The sequence below is a fragment of the Tachyglossus aculeatus genome, chromosome 20, assembly GCF_015852505.1.
Source record: "Tachyglossus aculeatus isolate mTacAcu1 chromosome 20, mTacAcu1.pri, whole genome shotgun sequence".
NCBI lineage: Eukaryota > Metazoa > Chordata > Mammalia > Monotremata > Tachyglossidae > Tachyglossus > Tachyglossus aculeatus.
This window is the reverse complement of record NC_052085.1, coordinates 20401702-20414677: the sequence shown is the minus strand read 5'-3', so window position 1 is coordinate 20414677 and position 12976 is coordinate 20401702. Positions and strand designations below refer to the sequence as shown.

The 12976-nt window shown below is 42.8% G+C and overlaps 1 protein-coding gene across 3 annotated transcripts in view; it reads left to right on the top strand.

Annotated features, from left to right (window-relative positions):
• The window catches only part of CUL5 (cullin 5), a 52958-nt gene extending 41192 nt beyond the window's left edge, over positions 1-11766 (top strand). Inside the window, exons 16-20 of one of the 3 annotated variants that reach the window (XR_005455200.1) lie at positions 44-205; positions 3234-3352; positions 6345-6468; positions 8039-8481; positions 10141-11766. Coding sequence is in view for 2 of the 3 variants with exons in the window: in XM_038761735.1 (XP_038617663.1) it covers positions 44-205; positions 3234-3352; positions 6345-6468; positions 8039-8233 (600 nt within the window). In the remaining variant the exon portion in view is untranslated. Of the gene's footprint in view, positions 1-43; positions 206-3233; positions 3353-6344; positions 6469-8038 lie in introns of all 3 variants that reach the window. The other 2 variants (XM_038761736.1, XM_038761735.1) reach the window with 2 other exon arrangements.
• Positions 11767-12976: the final 1210 nt, after the last annotated feature.

The window sequence follows — 12976 nt, the reverse complement described above, 5'->3', positions numbered from 1 at the left end:
TCCTCTTTGAAAACATCTTGATTTTTCGCTCGACTATTTCCAGATAACATTTAAGAATGAAGTTGGTCAATACGATTTGGAGGTAACAACGTTTCAGCTGGCCGTGTTATTTGCCTGGAACCAAAGACCCAGAGAGAAGATCAGCTTTGAAAATCTTAAACTTGCAACAGAACTCCCCGATGCAGAACTTAGAAGGACTTTATGGGTATTGTTTTCTTTGTCAAAAATACCTTAACTTCCACGGAGTGAACTTGACATTTATCTCATTTTTAATGTTTTAACCTGGTTAGACTTAGCAAAGGTGGCCTCACCTGAACATATGGCCAAGGAAATGTTGAAAACATACTCAAATAGTAAAATCGGGAGTCCTTTTCCAAGGACCTTTTAGGAAAGCAATTCCCTTCCTTGTTGAAAGCCTATGGAGTCAAAAATTTCTCCCTTCTATCTTATAATAAAAATAATAACAGTAATGGCATTTGTTAAGCGCTTACTATGTGCCAAGCACTGTTCTAAGCACTGGGGGGTAACAAGGTAACCAGGTTGTCGCACGTGGGGCTCACAGTCTTCATCCCCATGTTACAGATGAGGTAACTGAGGCACAGGGAAATTAAGGGACTTGCCCAAAGTCACCCAGCTGACAAGTGGCAGAGCCGGGATTCGAACCCATGACCTCTGACTCCCAAACGCGGGCTCTTTCCACTGCGCTACGCTGTTTCTCTATTGCTGAGGTGTAAGCCAGGGTGCTTTTTGGCTTCCGTTGCCTTGACTTTCAGTGGAGAGAGAGATGACTAGTTTTGTCCTGGCGACTGGGCTTCCTAGCATCTTTTTTTCCTATATTTGTAATTATCTTTTGATCTCATAGAAGATGTTAGTGACAGGGAAATTGACATATAGGTAGAGGTGTGTGTGTGTGTGTGTGTGTGTGTGTGTGTGTGTGTGTGTGTGTGTGTGAGAATTAGGAACACGTACTGCACACATGAAGACTAGCCTTTATCCAACTATCAAGTGCTTAGTACAGTGCTCTGCACACAGTAAGCGCTCAATAAATACGATTGATTGATTGATTGATCAAGTCTGCAGTACTTCCGTGTTTTTGCCTCCTCACCTACTGATTCTTATAAAACACCTGCTTAAACGTTTGATTGCAGGCTGCCAGACTGGTCAATCTGCACCATTTTTTTCTAAAATGGTATTTGAATGTTCCCTGTGTATCCAACATTGTTCTAAGTGCAGGGATGGATACAAGTTAAGCGGGTTGGGCACAGTTCCGATCCCGCATCAGGAGAAGGGGTATTTCATCCCCATTTTCAGTTGAAGAAACCGAGGCCCAGAGAAGTGAAGTGACTTGCTCAAGGTCATACAGCAAGCAGTTGGCAGAGCCAGGATTAGAACCCAGGTCCTTTGACTTCCAGGACCGTGCTCTTTCCACTAACACTCTTTCTCAGTTGACTCGGTTTTTAAGGGAGGTACAGCAGAACGTGAGGATTTGTTTCTTTGTGTCATTAAAGTGTTTCCTCTACTGTCCTTGCTTTTGGTTTCCCAATTTCAGCTCCTACTCCACAGTTGTCCTCCGTTCTCTTCTCCCGTACCTCCTGGGGCAGCCTCAGTGCTAGGAGACTGACTTCATTCTAGGCCTTTAGCGGTCTGGAAGCCTGTCTTGCCATTTAATGCTGAACGTAATCCTCGAGTGATCATGATAGAATTTTTTTTTTTTTTATGGTATCCATGCCAGGCATTGTACTAAGCCGGGAGAAGTACCCAGGGCCTCCTGACTCCCAATAATAATAATAATAATGGCATTTGTTAAGCGCTTACTATGTGCAAAGCACTGTACCGAGTGCTGGGGAGATTACAAGGAGATCAGGTTGTCCCACGGGGGGCTCACAGTCTTAATCCCCATTTTACAGATGAGGGAACTGAGTCCCAGAGAAGTGAAGTGACTTGCCCAAAGTCACACAGCTGACAGTTGGCAGAGCCGGGATTCGAACCCATGACCCCTGACTCCGAAGCCCGGGCTCTTTCCACTGAGCCACGCTGCTTCTCTAGCCCGTATTCTGTCCACTAAACCAAGGTGAAGTGCTTCAGAGGTCATTGCTCCCATGCCACTCTAGCCTGCAGCCAAATTGGGATTCTGGAAACAGTCCATCAGAGATGTACTTCAGTTCCCAATTCAGAACTGAATTGGATTCAGTTGAATTGGATTGAATTCAAGATCCTCCGGCTAAGATCTTGCCCGCAGAGGAGGGAAAAATAATGAGATGTTTTAACTGCCGCAGTCGTGATCTTTCTTCACAAAAGTGTCTTCTTATTATTAGTTTTTTAACAGTATTTGTTAAGCGCTTACTATGTGCCAGGCATTTTTTATAAGCATCGGGGTAGATACAAAGAAGTCAGTAAATGTCGCACGTGGGGCTCACGATCTCATTCCCCGTTTCACAGATGAGGTGACAGAGGCACAGGGAAGTGAAGTGACTTGCCCAAGGTCACACAGCAGAGAAGTGGCGGAGCCAGGTTCTTCTGACTCTCAGGCCTGTGCTCTATCCAGTAGACCCCACTGCTTCCCGATTTGTGATGCCACGTAATATCTAGGATGAGGATACCAACTAAATAATAATAATAATAATAATGGCATTTATTAAGCGCTTACTATGTGCAAAGCACTGTTCTAAGCGCTGGGGAGGGTGCAAGGTGATAAGGCTGTCCCACGGGGGGATCACATTCTTCATCCCCATTTTACAGATGAGGAAACTGGGGCCCAGAGAAGTTAAGTGACTGCCCAAAGTCACACAGCTGACAAGTGGCAGAGCCGGGATTCGAACCCGTGACCCCTGACTCCAAAGCCCGGGCTCTTTCCACTGAGCCACGCTGCTTCTAAAAATAGTGACTTCTGTGCAAAATTGGGATAGAGTGCTTAGTCCGGTGCTGCCCACAAATGCCCAATAAATAGTACTGATTGATAGAAGTTTTTAGTGGACACTAGTGAAATGAAAAACAAATACTAGGTCTTGAATTATGGTAACTAGCCTTGGAATGTGTTTGAGAAATCTGTATTGTGTATTAACCAACTCTTTTGAAAAAGCATCACTCGTATGTTTTTTTATAAATCACAGTTCTTAAAAATTACTTGATATTTCAAATGAAGGTTTGAACAGTTTTTCCTTTTAAGTAGCTTCTACTCATCATAATATTTTTAGTAGTCTTTAAATGAGCCTAACCTTTCCCTTTCCTTATAGTCTCTTGTAGCTTTTCCAAAGCTGAAACGACAAGTTTTATTATACGAACCTCAAGTCAACTCACCCAAAGATTTTACGGAAGGAACGTTGTTCTGTGTTAATCAAGAATTCAGTTTAATGTAAGCCTTTATCTTACGTGTTGTAAAACTTGAAAAAAAAATTCAGTACTTATTTCTTGTGTAAGAATTTCTTCATATTATCCCAGGTGTTTTCAGCATCGTAGGCATATGTGAAATGGACATCATTTTCTCCTCCTAGCAAATTCTACGAGGAGATTGAAGTAATTATTTTCCTTGGTGATCCCTTTGGGATCCATTAAAGTAAAAGGTCTCAGGGTCTTTCCCGGGCTGGCCCCGGCCAACCTCCTGAACCCCGAAAGGATGATTTGGGCCTTTTTGAAGCCCAACATGGGTCTCCTTAACCCTGGTTTTGGAGTTTTCGAGTTAGAAAACGTAGTTGCGGTTGACTGGGGCTCTCCTAGGCATGTGCAGCTATTATTGGTAGACAAGCAGCATGGCCTAGTGGCTAGACCACAGGCTTGGGAATCAGAAGGTCATGGGTTCTAATCCTACTCCACCACTTGTCTGCTGTGTGACTTTGGGCAAGTGATTCACTTCTCTGTGCCTCAGTTCCCTCATCGGGGAATGGGGAATGAGACTGTGAGCCCTAGGTGGGGCAGGGACTGCATCCAACCCGATGATCTACCCCAGCGCTTAGAACAGTGTCTGGCACATAATAAATACCATAGTTATTAATTATTGTTATTACTAACATTTGTCGTGCACCTGCTTTGGTGTAGCACTGTACTAAGTACTTGGTAATGCGCAAGGAAGAAATAAATTGAAGCGGGTCCCCGATCACAAGGAACTTACAAGTAGGTGGGGAAACTAACATTAAAACTAATAGATAAGATGCTACAGTCCCTTTTTCCTCTCTCCCACTTCTCCCTACAGCCCCCAATCCAATAAGAGAACAATCTTCAATGCTCTAAAAATTTTCTAAGGAAGTACTTTACTCCAGGGGAGGAGTTGGGCGGCATTCCTTAGAGGAAGGGCCAAGTCCCTGAAACTCCTAATGACCCCACCCTGATCACGAATGGCTCATGTCATACTATAATAATGGCATTTATTATTTTTTATTATTAACGATCTATATGTATTCCTTACTAATGGGGTTAATGGAATTAAGCCCTTATTATGTGCTGGAGTGGTAGAGACAAGCTAATCAGGTTGGACACAGTCCATATCGCACATGGAGGCTCACTGGCTTAATCCCCATTTTATCTCGATTGGTAACTGAGGCACAGAGAGGTTGTTACTTGCCCAGGGTCACAGAGCAGACAAGCGGCAGAGTCAGGATTAGACTCCAGTTCCCTGTCACCCCCAGGGCTGTAATCTATCCACTGGTCCCTGCTGCTTCTCAGTTTCTCAGGTTATCGGTTTGGACACACGGAGCTCACAGTGTAAGTGTGTGGGGGAACAGATATCAGATCCCCATTTTACATCGAAGGAAACTGAGGCTCAGAGAAAGTAAATGACTTGTCCGAGGTCACCCACAGCCGAGCAGCAGAGCTGGGATTAGAATCCAGATCCTCCGGTTCTCAGGCCCTGCTCTTTCCACTAGGCCACGGTGCTTCTTGCTCTCTCCGCTCATCTACCCTCTGCTTTAGCAGGTAGGTGGGGAGACCGAGGTTAATGCCACTGTCCGATCAGTGAATCACTGGTATTTATCGAGTGCCTACTGTGTGCAGAGCATTGTACTAAGCGTTTGAGAGAGTCCAGTTCACTGTTCCCTGCCCTCAGTGAGCTTAAAGTCTAGAAGGAGCTAGACTTAAATCTTTCAGTCACGAGTGTTTAATTGAATACTGAGGTATCCTGTGTGCCGAGCCCTGGATTTAGCACCGGGCGGGGGGATACGGTATGATTTGTAGACGTGATTCCCTGCCCTCAAGTTTACAATCCAGTGGGTGAAACAGACAGTAAAATAGACTACAGATTGGAGGGCGAGGTAGAATGTAAAGATATGTACAGAGTATTATGGTGGAGTGTATGTCCAAGCGTTTAGGCAACACAGTAATAGAGAATGCTCCGGAGAGCTGAGACCAAGGCCCCCAGATAGCCTGGCTCTGTGACTGCTTGGACTCCACTAGATTGTAAGCTTCTTGAGAGTGGGGATCGTGTCTTCCAACTCTGTGGTACTCGCTCAGTCAGTCAATCAATGATACTTAATGAGCATTTACCGTACGCAGAGCACTGTACTAAAGTGCTTAATACAGTGTGCTCTTCATACAGTTCGTGCTCAAATGCCACCGACTGATGGGTTGATACAACTCCCGGCTCACGTTCCTAAGGAACCCCCGGAAACAGTGCTCAGAAGGATGCACGTCTCAGCCTCATTTCTCTCGCCTAGGCTCAGCATGGCCAAGTGGATAGAGCACGGGCTCGGGAGTCAGAAGGACCAGGGTTCTAATCCTGGCCCCACCCCTAGTGTGACCTTGGGCAAGTCACTTCACTTCTGTGCCTCAGTTACCTCAGCTGTGAAATGGGGATGAAGACTGTGAGCCCCATGTGAGACAGGGACTGTGTCCAACAGGACAACCTTGTATCTACCCCGGAGCTGAGTACAGTGGCTGGCACATAGTAAGCGCTCAACAAATGCCATTTAAAAAAAAAAATAGCTCAGAACCAAACCTGGTTGCATTGGCCGAGGACCAGATTCGGCCCTGGATCGTGGATTTATGCCCCAAGCAAAGCTCCAGAAGTCAGCGTACTATAGAGCCTGTGATAAAAGAGAGTTTGTTTCGGGCTTCTCGTTTAAATTTAGTTTGTTCACTTGATTAAATGTGGAAGACGTTCAAATTCTTTTATCTCCACTTTGTTGACAAGTGGATAGTGCATTTTTTTTAACTTATTATTTGCCTTTCTGACGTATGTCTTGGCTTATTTGTAGAGGATATCATGGGAAAAGCTCTTGGGTGACTGCTATGAATAAACATTTTGAAAATGGGAATTAACATTCGTTTCAAAAATGATCTTGTATGTGCCTTTTAAAGTCATCCTGATATAAAGCTTATAGTGTTTTTTATCTTCTTTATATGTGTATAACTTGCAGAAAAAATGCAAAAGTTCAGAAAAGGGGTAAGATCAACTTGATCGGGCGGTTGCAACTCACCACAGAAAGAATGAGAGAAGAGGAGAATGAAGGAATAGTTCAATTAAGAATATTAAGAACCCAGGTATGTCATCGGTTTAAAGCTTTGCTATTTCCCCTAACTCCTAGCCAAAAATCTCCATGAAATCTTCCTGAACTAAGGAAGACTGGAGTTTTGAAATTCAGACCCAGTCCAAGTTCTTTGGAGAAGAATAGACTCCCACACAGCAGCTACTTCAGCGATGGCACATCTGTCTCGGAGCTGAAGAGCACTTTTAGGTACCTGTCAAATTCATTCCTGTCAATGGCCTGCTTACCTGATTTTATAGATGGAAAGGTGCTGTCTTGTTGGAACGAGGAGTCGGGGGAGGAAAGGGAGGGATGGAGAGAGGGAAGGATTACCTGGCCCCAGCAGTGACCCGGGAGAGGGAACTCCTGAGCATGAGTCTCGCTAATCCCCGGCTTCTTCATCCTCTGAATCCTGGCTTGGGAGCGGAGGAATCAGAGGCCATTCCCATTTCCTTGCCCCAGGCAGAAGCGGGGATTTGGATGAGCAGAACTATGGGCCCCTTCGTGTCCAACTGAAGCTGAGGTAGAGAGGAATAGGTGCTAAAGGATTGAAGTCACCCATCCAGGGCAGGTGTGTGCACACACATTATAACGTCGGAGCTGTGTTTCTAAGGCCTGCTGGTCTTAGAAACCTGTATATATGTTTGTACATATTTATTACTCTATTTTACCTGTACATATCTATTCTATTTTATTTTGTTAGTATGTTTGGTTTTGTTCTCTGTCTCCCGCCTTTTAGACTGTGAGCGCACTGTTGGGTAGGGACTGTCTCTATATGTTGCCAACTTGTACTTCCCAAGAGCTTAGTACAGTGCTCTGCACACAGTAAGCGCTCAGTAAATACGATTGATTGATTGATTGTGAGCCGGGCGCAGTGTATAACTCTCAGGGGTGTCATTTTTTCCCAGCACTCAGTGCAGTGCTTTGCACACAGGAAGCATTTAGTAAGTACCATCACTTCCACCCCCCATCGAATAGCCGAGTGCCCGTGCAGGCCGTCTTTGCCATCTGGGGGAGTGGGCCCCACTGGTTGGCCGTGTGGTGAATTTGAATGCTCTTGGGCATAGGCTGACCGACGCCAGACAACGATAATAAACTGGACTGACTTGGGGATGCAATATTTACTAGACTATTTTGATCTAAGGGGAAGTGGAAAAAAGATTTCCAGTTGTAAGGAGCATACCCGCCCTCTACACAACTTGTATTTGTGAACCTTCGTCCCGGGTAGATCACTTAAGTACGCTGATAACGTCGTTTTCATTTCGGATGGCTGATCAGACTGCTTTATCGCCACTGGGGGTAAAAAAATGGAATTATACAGTCCTTTGTATAATCCTCTCGCACCCTTTAAGCATTTAGTGTCCATCTCACCGTCAGCCACCCAGGACTTCTGGACATACCTGTAAATTATTTTTTTACCACGTCTCCCTCTCTAGACGGTAAACTTGTTGTGGGCAGGGAATGCTCACAGTTGTATTCTCCCAGGCACGTAGGACAGTGCTCTGGTACACAGTGAGTGCTCAGTAGATACCACTGGCTGACTGCTTGAACCCTTTTAAGCGCTCATTCTTTTTTGCTTTTTCTAGGAAGCTATCATCCAAATAATGAAAATGAGAAAGAAAATTACTAATGCTCAGCTTCAGACTGAACTGGTAGAAATTTTGAAAAATATGTTCTTGCCACAGAAGAAAATGATAAAAGAGCAAATCGAATGGCTTATAGAGCACAAATATATCAGAAGAGATGAGTCAGATATCAACACCTTCATATACATGGCATAACTTTGAAGACTGTGGAAAATGTTGAGAACCCAAATTGATGAGTACTTGGACAGACAGATACCACAGTTTGTGCCGGAGAAAGACTCCTTTGGACTTTCATTACATCAATATTAAAATCCCTGCCTTACCTGACAACAGAACTGTTTTTTGCCAATCTCATCATCTAGCATGATGGCATTTCCTTCATGTTGCACATTTTTAACAGCATGCCGTTTTGTGGGGAAATTTGCATTCATGAAGAGCCCATTGTAAGCTTTTTAAAGTAGATCTGATTTACACCCACTAGGAGGAACAACAATTTGGGAGGGATTGTTGGGGATTTTTTTTTTGTGTTTTCTTTTTTTAAAAAAAAAAAATAAAACAGTACTTGCACAAGGAAAGATCTTTAAATATTCATGCACTGAGGAACTGCTGTTAGTTTTATTAAAAACTGCAATTAGAACTAGAATTAGCACTTTCAGTTTGTTTTGATCAACAGAGTAATGTACTGTCTACCTTTTGGTGAGCTGTAATGTCTTAACATTGGTGGAGACAGGTACATCCCAGTTGAGAAGTTTTGTATTTGTTACAGTAACAACTTGTTGGCTCAAGCAGTGCTTCAATATAGTAACTGGATTTTAATAATGACACACAAACGATGTAAAATATTTCCAACTAGCCGGAAATCAATGTTTTATTTGTTTGCTGTAAGTGGTATGGATACGTAGGATCGTAACTGGCCAAATAACTTAACCGTCCCTTTTGTTGAAGCTTTCTTAAGTACTGCTTCGTTATTCAGTTGTTTTTTTTTTAAAGACTTGCTTAGGTGGCAGGGTTGGCTGTAGCAAAAAGAACAATTATTAGGTGTATTCTGTAGCACATTCAATGTTCGTGCTCCAGATTTTCACAGAGATACCTAAAAATCTAAATGCATTGAAAATAATGCTTACCTTCCCAAGCGAAAACGCCACATGTTTTTAAGGTGATCCCTCTCATGTTAGTTTTCATTCTACAGTGGGGTTAGTGGTATTTGGAGCCATTAGGTTTGAAGATTGATTATCCAAGACCCCTGCCCTCTCCCCCACCAAAGTCAATTTTTTTTTTTAATGGATGCCATTTTGAAGTGGGAAAGGTAAAAGCTTGAAAAGAGACCTGCAGAAGCATAGGAAAAATTGTTTCAACTTTAGTGTGAGCAGCGAACATGCCGAATATGTATAAGTACACCTTTTAAAACATTCAGATAACCTGTTACCTTGGTCCTTTTAGTCAACACAAAGGAGCAGCTTCAGTAAGTACTGTGCTAGTTTGGGCTGAGGATGTGAGTGACAGAGAGAAATTTAAGTCCCCACGGGGGCAAGAAAATTCAAGCTCGATATTTTTTCTTTATTGGTGCGATTTTCAAGTAGTAATAGTATTACGGATGGTATTTATTGAGCGCCTACTGGGTATGATGCACTTTATTAAGCGCTTCAGAAAGTACAACCCAAAAGGCACTTAAAATCTCCGGCATTGTACTGATTTGCACGTACTGTGGGATGTAATACGCGAACGAAAAATGTTCCAAAACGATACGGTTTTTGAAGAAGGGGTTAGAAAATGGCATGGCTCTGCACAATCGATTGAGAAAGGGACAGTATTATATTTTGAGGCTAAGCAGGCAGCAGTGGCTCCTAGGGAGACAGAGGGCCAAGAAGCTTTTTCAGTCACCTGCTCAAAGAAAGGGAAATACAGTCAAGCAGTCGAAAACGTGATTCATTTTTGTGCTAGATATGTACCTGGTTGTGATGTGCAGTGGCAACTGGAAACTTTGCTTAAACCTATAAAGCATTGCAATTTCACCTTTAAGGTAGCACGGAAGAGTCCACGAGATTAGCCCTAGAATGTTGTTCTGAATCAAACTCTAATTTGTGCTCAATTTTTTTTCCTAGCCATAAAAATGCCAACAATGGAGAAAATTGGAAATTTAGAATAATAAACTGCCAACATACTGGAGACCTTTTTGTACGTATTTGGTATCTTCCTTTGAGTTGTAAGGCTGGAATCTGAAACAAGTAAGGTAAATTGGAGTAGACCGTTTTAAATGCTGAAGGCATTTCTACCACGAAGTCTTTAGCACAATTTTTATATTTTAATATTTTCTGTCATTTTAACTGAAGATTGAAGGCCACTGTTGTGTTAGCCCATCTGGGCAAGCTCCATTACTCTAAGCCCAGAGCAAAGTTTATATTAAATTTTGTGAAATTTGATTTTATAGTTGGTTATTTGTATTTTTCACCTATAAACAGCAAATACTGTAAAAATGATAGTTTCCTTTGTTTCCCCAGTATGTCCAACATTTCATAGCCAACAGTTTATCCAAAAAACCATCAAAAATGTTTATGGAAACCACTATGTTTGACAAGGTGCCTGTGACATAGTTACAATTTCTTGTGGAAACGAGCTATATTTAAACAAACCTGAAAAAAATTACACCAGCAGTTTGCTAAAGATGCAGAATACCGTTTCAACATTACTTCATCCGGTCAGTTTCACCAATATGCACTTAAGTGATTTCTTGGCAGAGGCAGATATTGGAGAGAAAAATGTTACCTGAAGGAAGATGCTAGGCAGATGGGGAGAGAGAGAGGAGGAAAAAAAAAGGTTCTTTACTTGCAATATGGCAACAATGCACTTTTGAGGCTAAAATATTAGCTTTGAATATCTCCAAAGACCTAGCTTAAAGAGGTGCTGCACCTGAAATTATAAACTTTTGTTGCCACACACGATGCCAGAGTGAATGGTTGCGGAGTAATATTTGCCAAGTCAAAATACAAGGCAAATTGTGAATCACATTTCTAGTGAGTTTTCAGTCAATAAAAAGGTTAAATCTTTTCTGTCCCAATAATTTAACAAAGACTTGAATTTTTAATTCTGAAGTCTTCCATTTTGTGCGTTCCACTGGCGGTGTCCCTGGTTTCTGTTTAATTCGTTATCTCTTGCACTTGTTTTGAGCATAAAGGTTAAAATTTCAAAAATGAAACATAAGTCCACTTTATTTTCACCTTAAATGGAACGAGAAGTACCTGGGTGATCAGAAAGCATTTCTACTCTATTTGCATTAGGACACCATTGGTCTTCTAAAACGCAAATTTTAACAGTTCAATTGGGCAAAAGATTCGCTAGTTTTACAGAAAGATTGCTATCTTAAACTGAAACTGCGTTTTCTATTTTCACGTGAACGATCGGGATGCTCTCTTTGTAAATTCTTCCAAGGTCATATTTGTGAAATCGACAGTACGGTGTATCTGATAGGAAAGCTTTCCTATCAGACACACTGTATGTAGTCTGGAGTGTTGGACAAACCTGAGTTCCTAGGATGTAATCTAGCTAAGTCTGGTATTTACAGTTTTGAATGTGTGCCACCTCATACCGAGATGAGAATGCTGTTGGAATGGTAACAGTTTCTGTATGGCGGTCCAGCCGAACTATTTTGATGTACTGCTTCATTTTTGAATTTTATTTTTTAAGTTGTATAATTTATTTTCTTGCAAAATAAAAATGTAATATAAAAAAGACTATTCCTCTTATCCAAGAAGTTTTGGTGCCCTCCTATGAAACACTTTTTAAAACCTGAATAAAAGTTCTTGTGATAGGTATGTTGTTATATCATGTACACACTCTGTCTCTCTCTCTGTCTCTCTGTCTTTCTCTCTCTCTTCTTTGACTAGACATTCCACTTAACATTGCCCCAGAAAACCACACTAATTTGGTAACATTGAACCCTCCAGGTGTGAATTCCCCAGTCTTCACTCCTTCGCCTTCATCCATTGTCTTGTCCTTACAGTAGTCTTATAGTAATCGTAATGATGGTATTCATTAAACACTATGTAGCAAGAACTATGTTAAGCACTGCAGTTAGTGCAAGGTAATCACGTTGAATACAGTTTCTTGTCTTACATGGGGCTCACAGTCTTAGTAGGGTGAACAGTCCAGCGCTTAGGACAATGCTTGGCATATAGGAAGCACTTAGATACCATAATTATTATTATAGGGCAATCTCCTGTCTCTTGGGCCACTGTTCTTTGGCTCGCTGGGGCAATCTCCTGTCTCTTGGGCCACTGTTCTTTGACTTGCTTACCCCATCCCCTCTGAAGGGAGAGCACTTGCTCCCAGTATTCTTCCCACCCACTTCCTCCACTCACATGCTGACTCCTCCTCCTCTGCTTTCAAGTCCGCTCAAATCTCTCTTTTTTTTAAAAGGGTCATCTCCGAATCTCCCCACTCCCATTTTTGTTCAAACTCTCTGGGTCGGCTGCATGTACCGTCCTCCCTCTCTTTCCTCTTCCTCCTCCTCCAGCTCCCTTCTTATCCCACCGCAATCTGGTTTTCGCTCCATTGAGGCAGTATGGACTCTCCAAGGTCGCCAATGACGTCCAATTTGCTGAATGTCAAGGGTTTTACTGTAGAACAGGCCCGGGCCTAGGCTCCTTGAACAACATGGGTGGCGTTCTCACCCAAGAGAGAGGGAGGCTCCCCCAAGCCCCTGCCCTTCGCTCGTGAGAAGCAACGTGGTCTAGCGGACAGAGCACGGGTTTGGGGTTCAGAGGATGTGGGTCCTAATCCTGGCTCCGCCACACGTCTGCTGTGTGACCTTGGGCAAGTCACTTCTCTATGCCTCAGTTACCTCATCTGTAAAATGGCGATTAAGACTGTGAGCCTCATGTGTCCAACTTGATTAGCTTGTATCTATCCCAGCACTTAGTGCCTGGTATGTAAGTACCACAA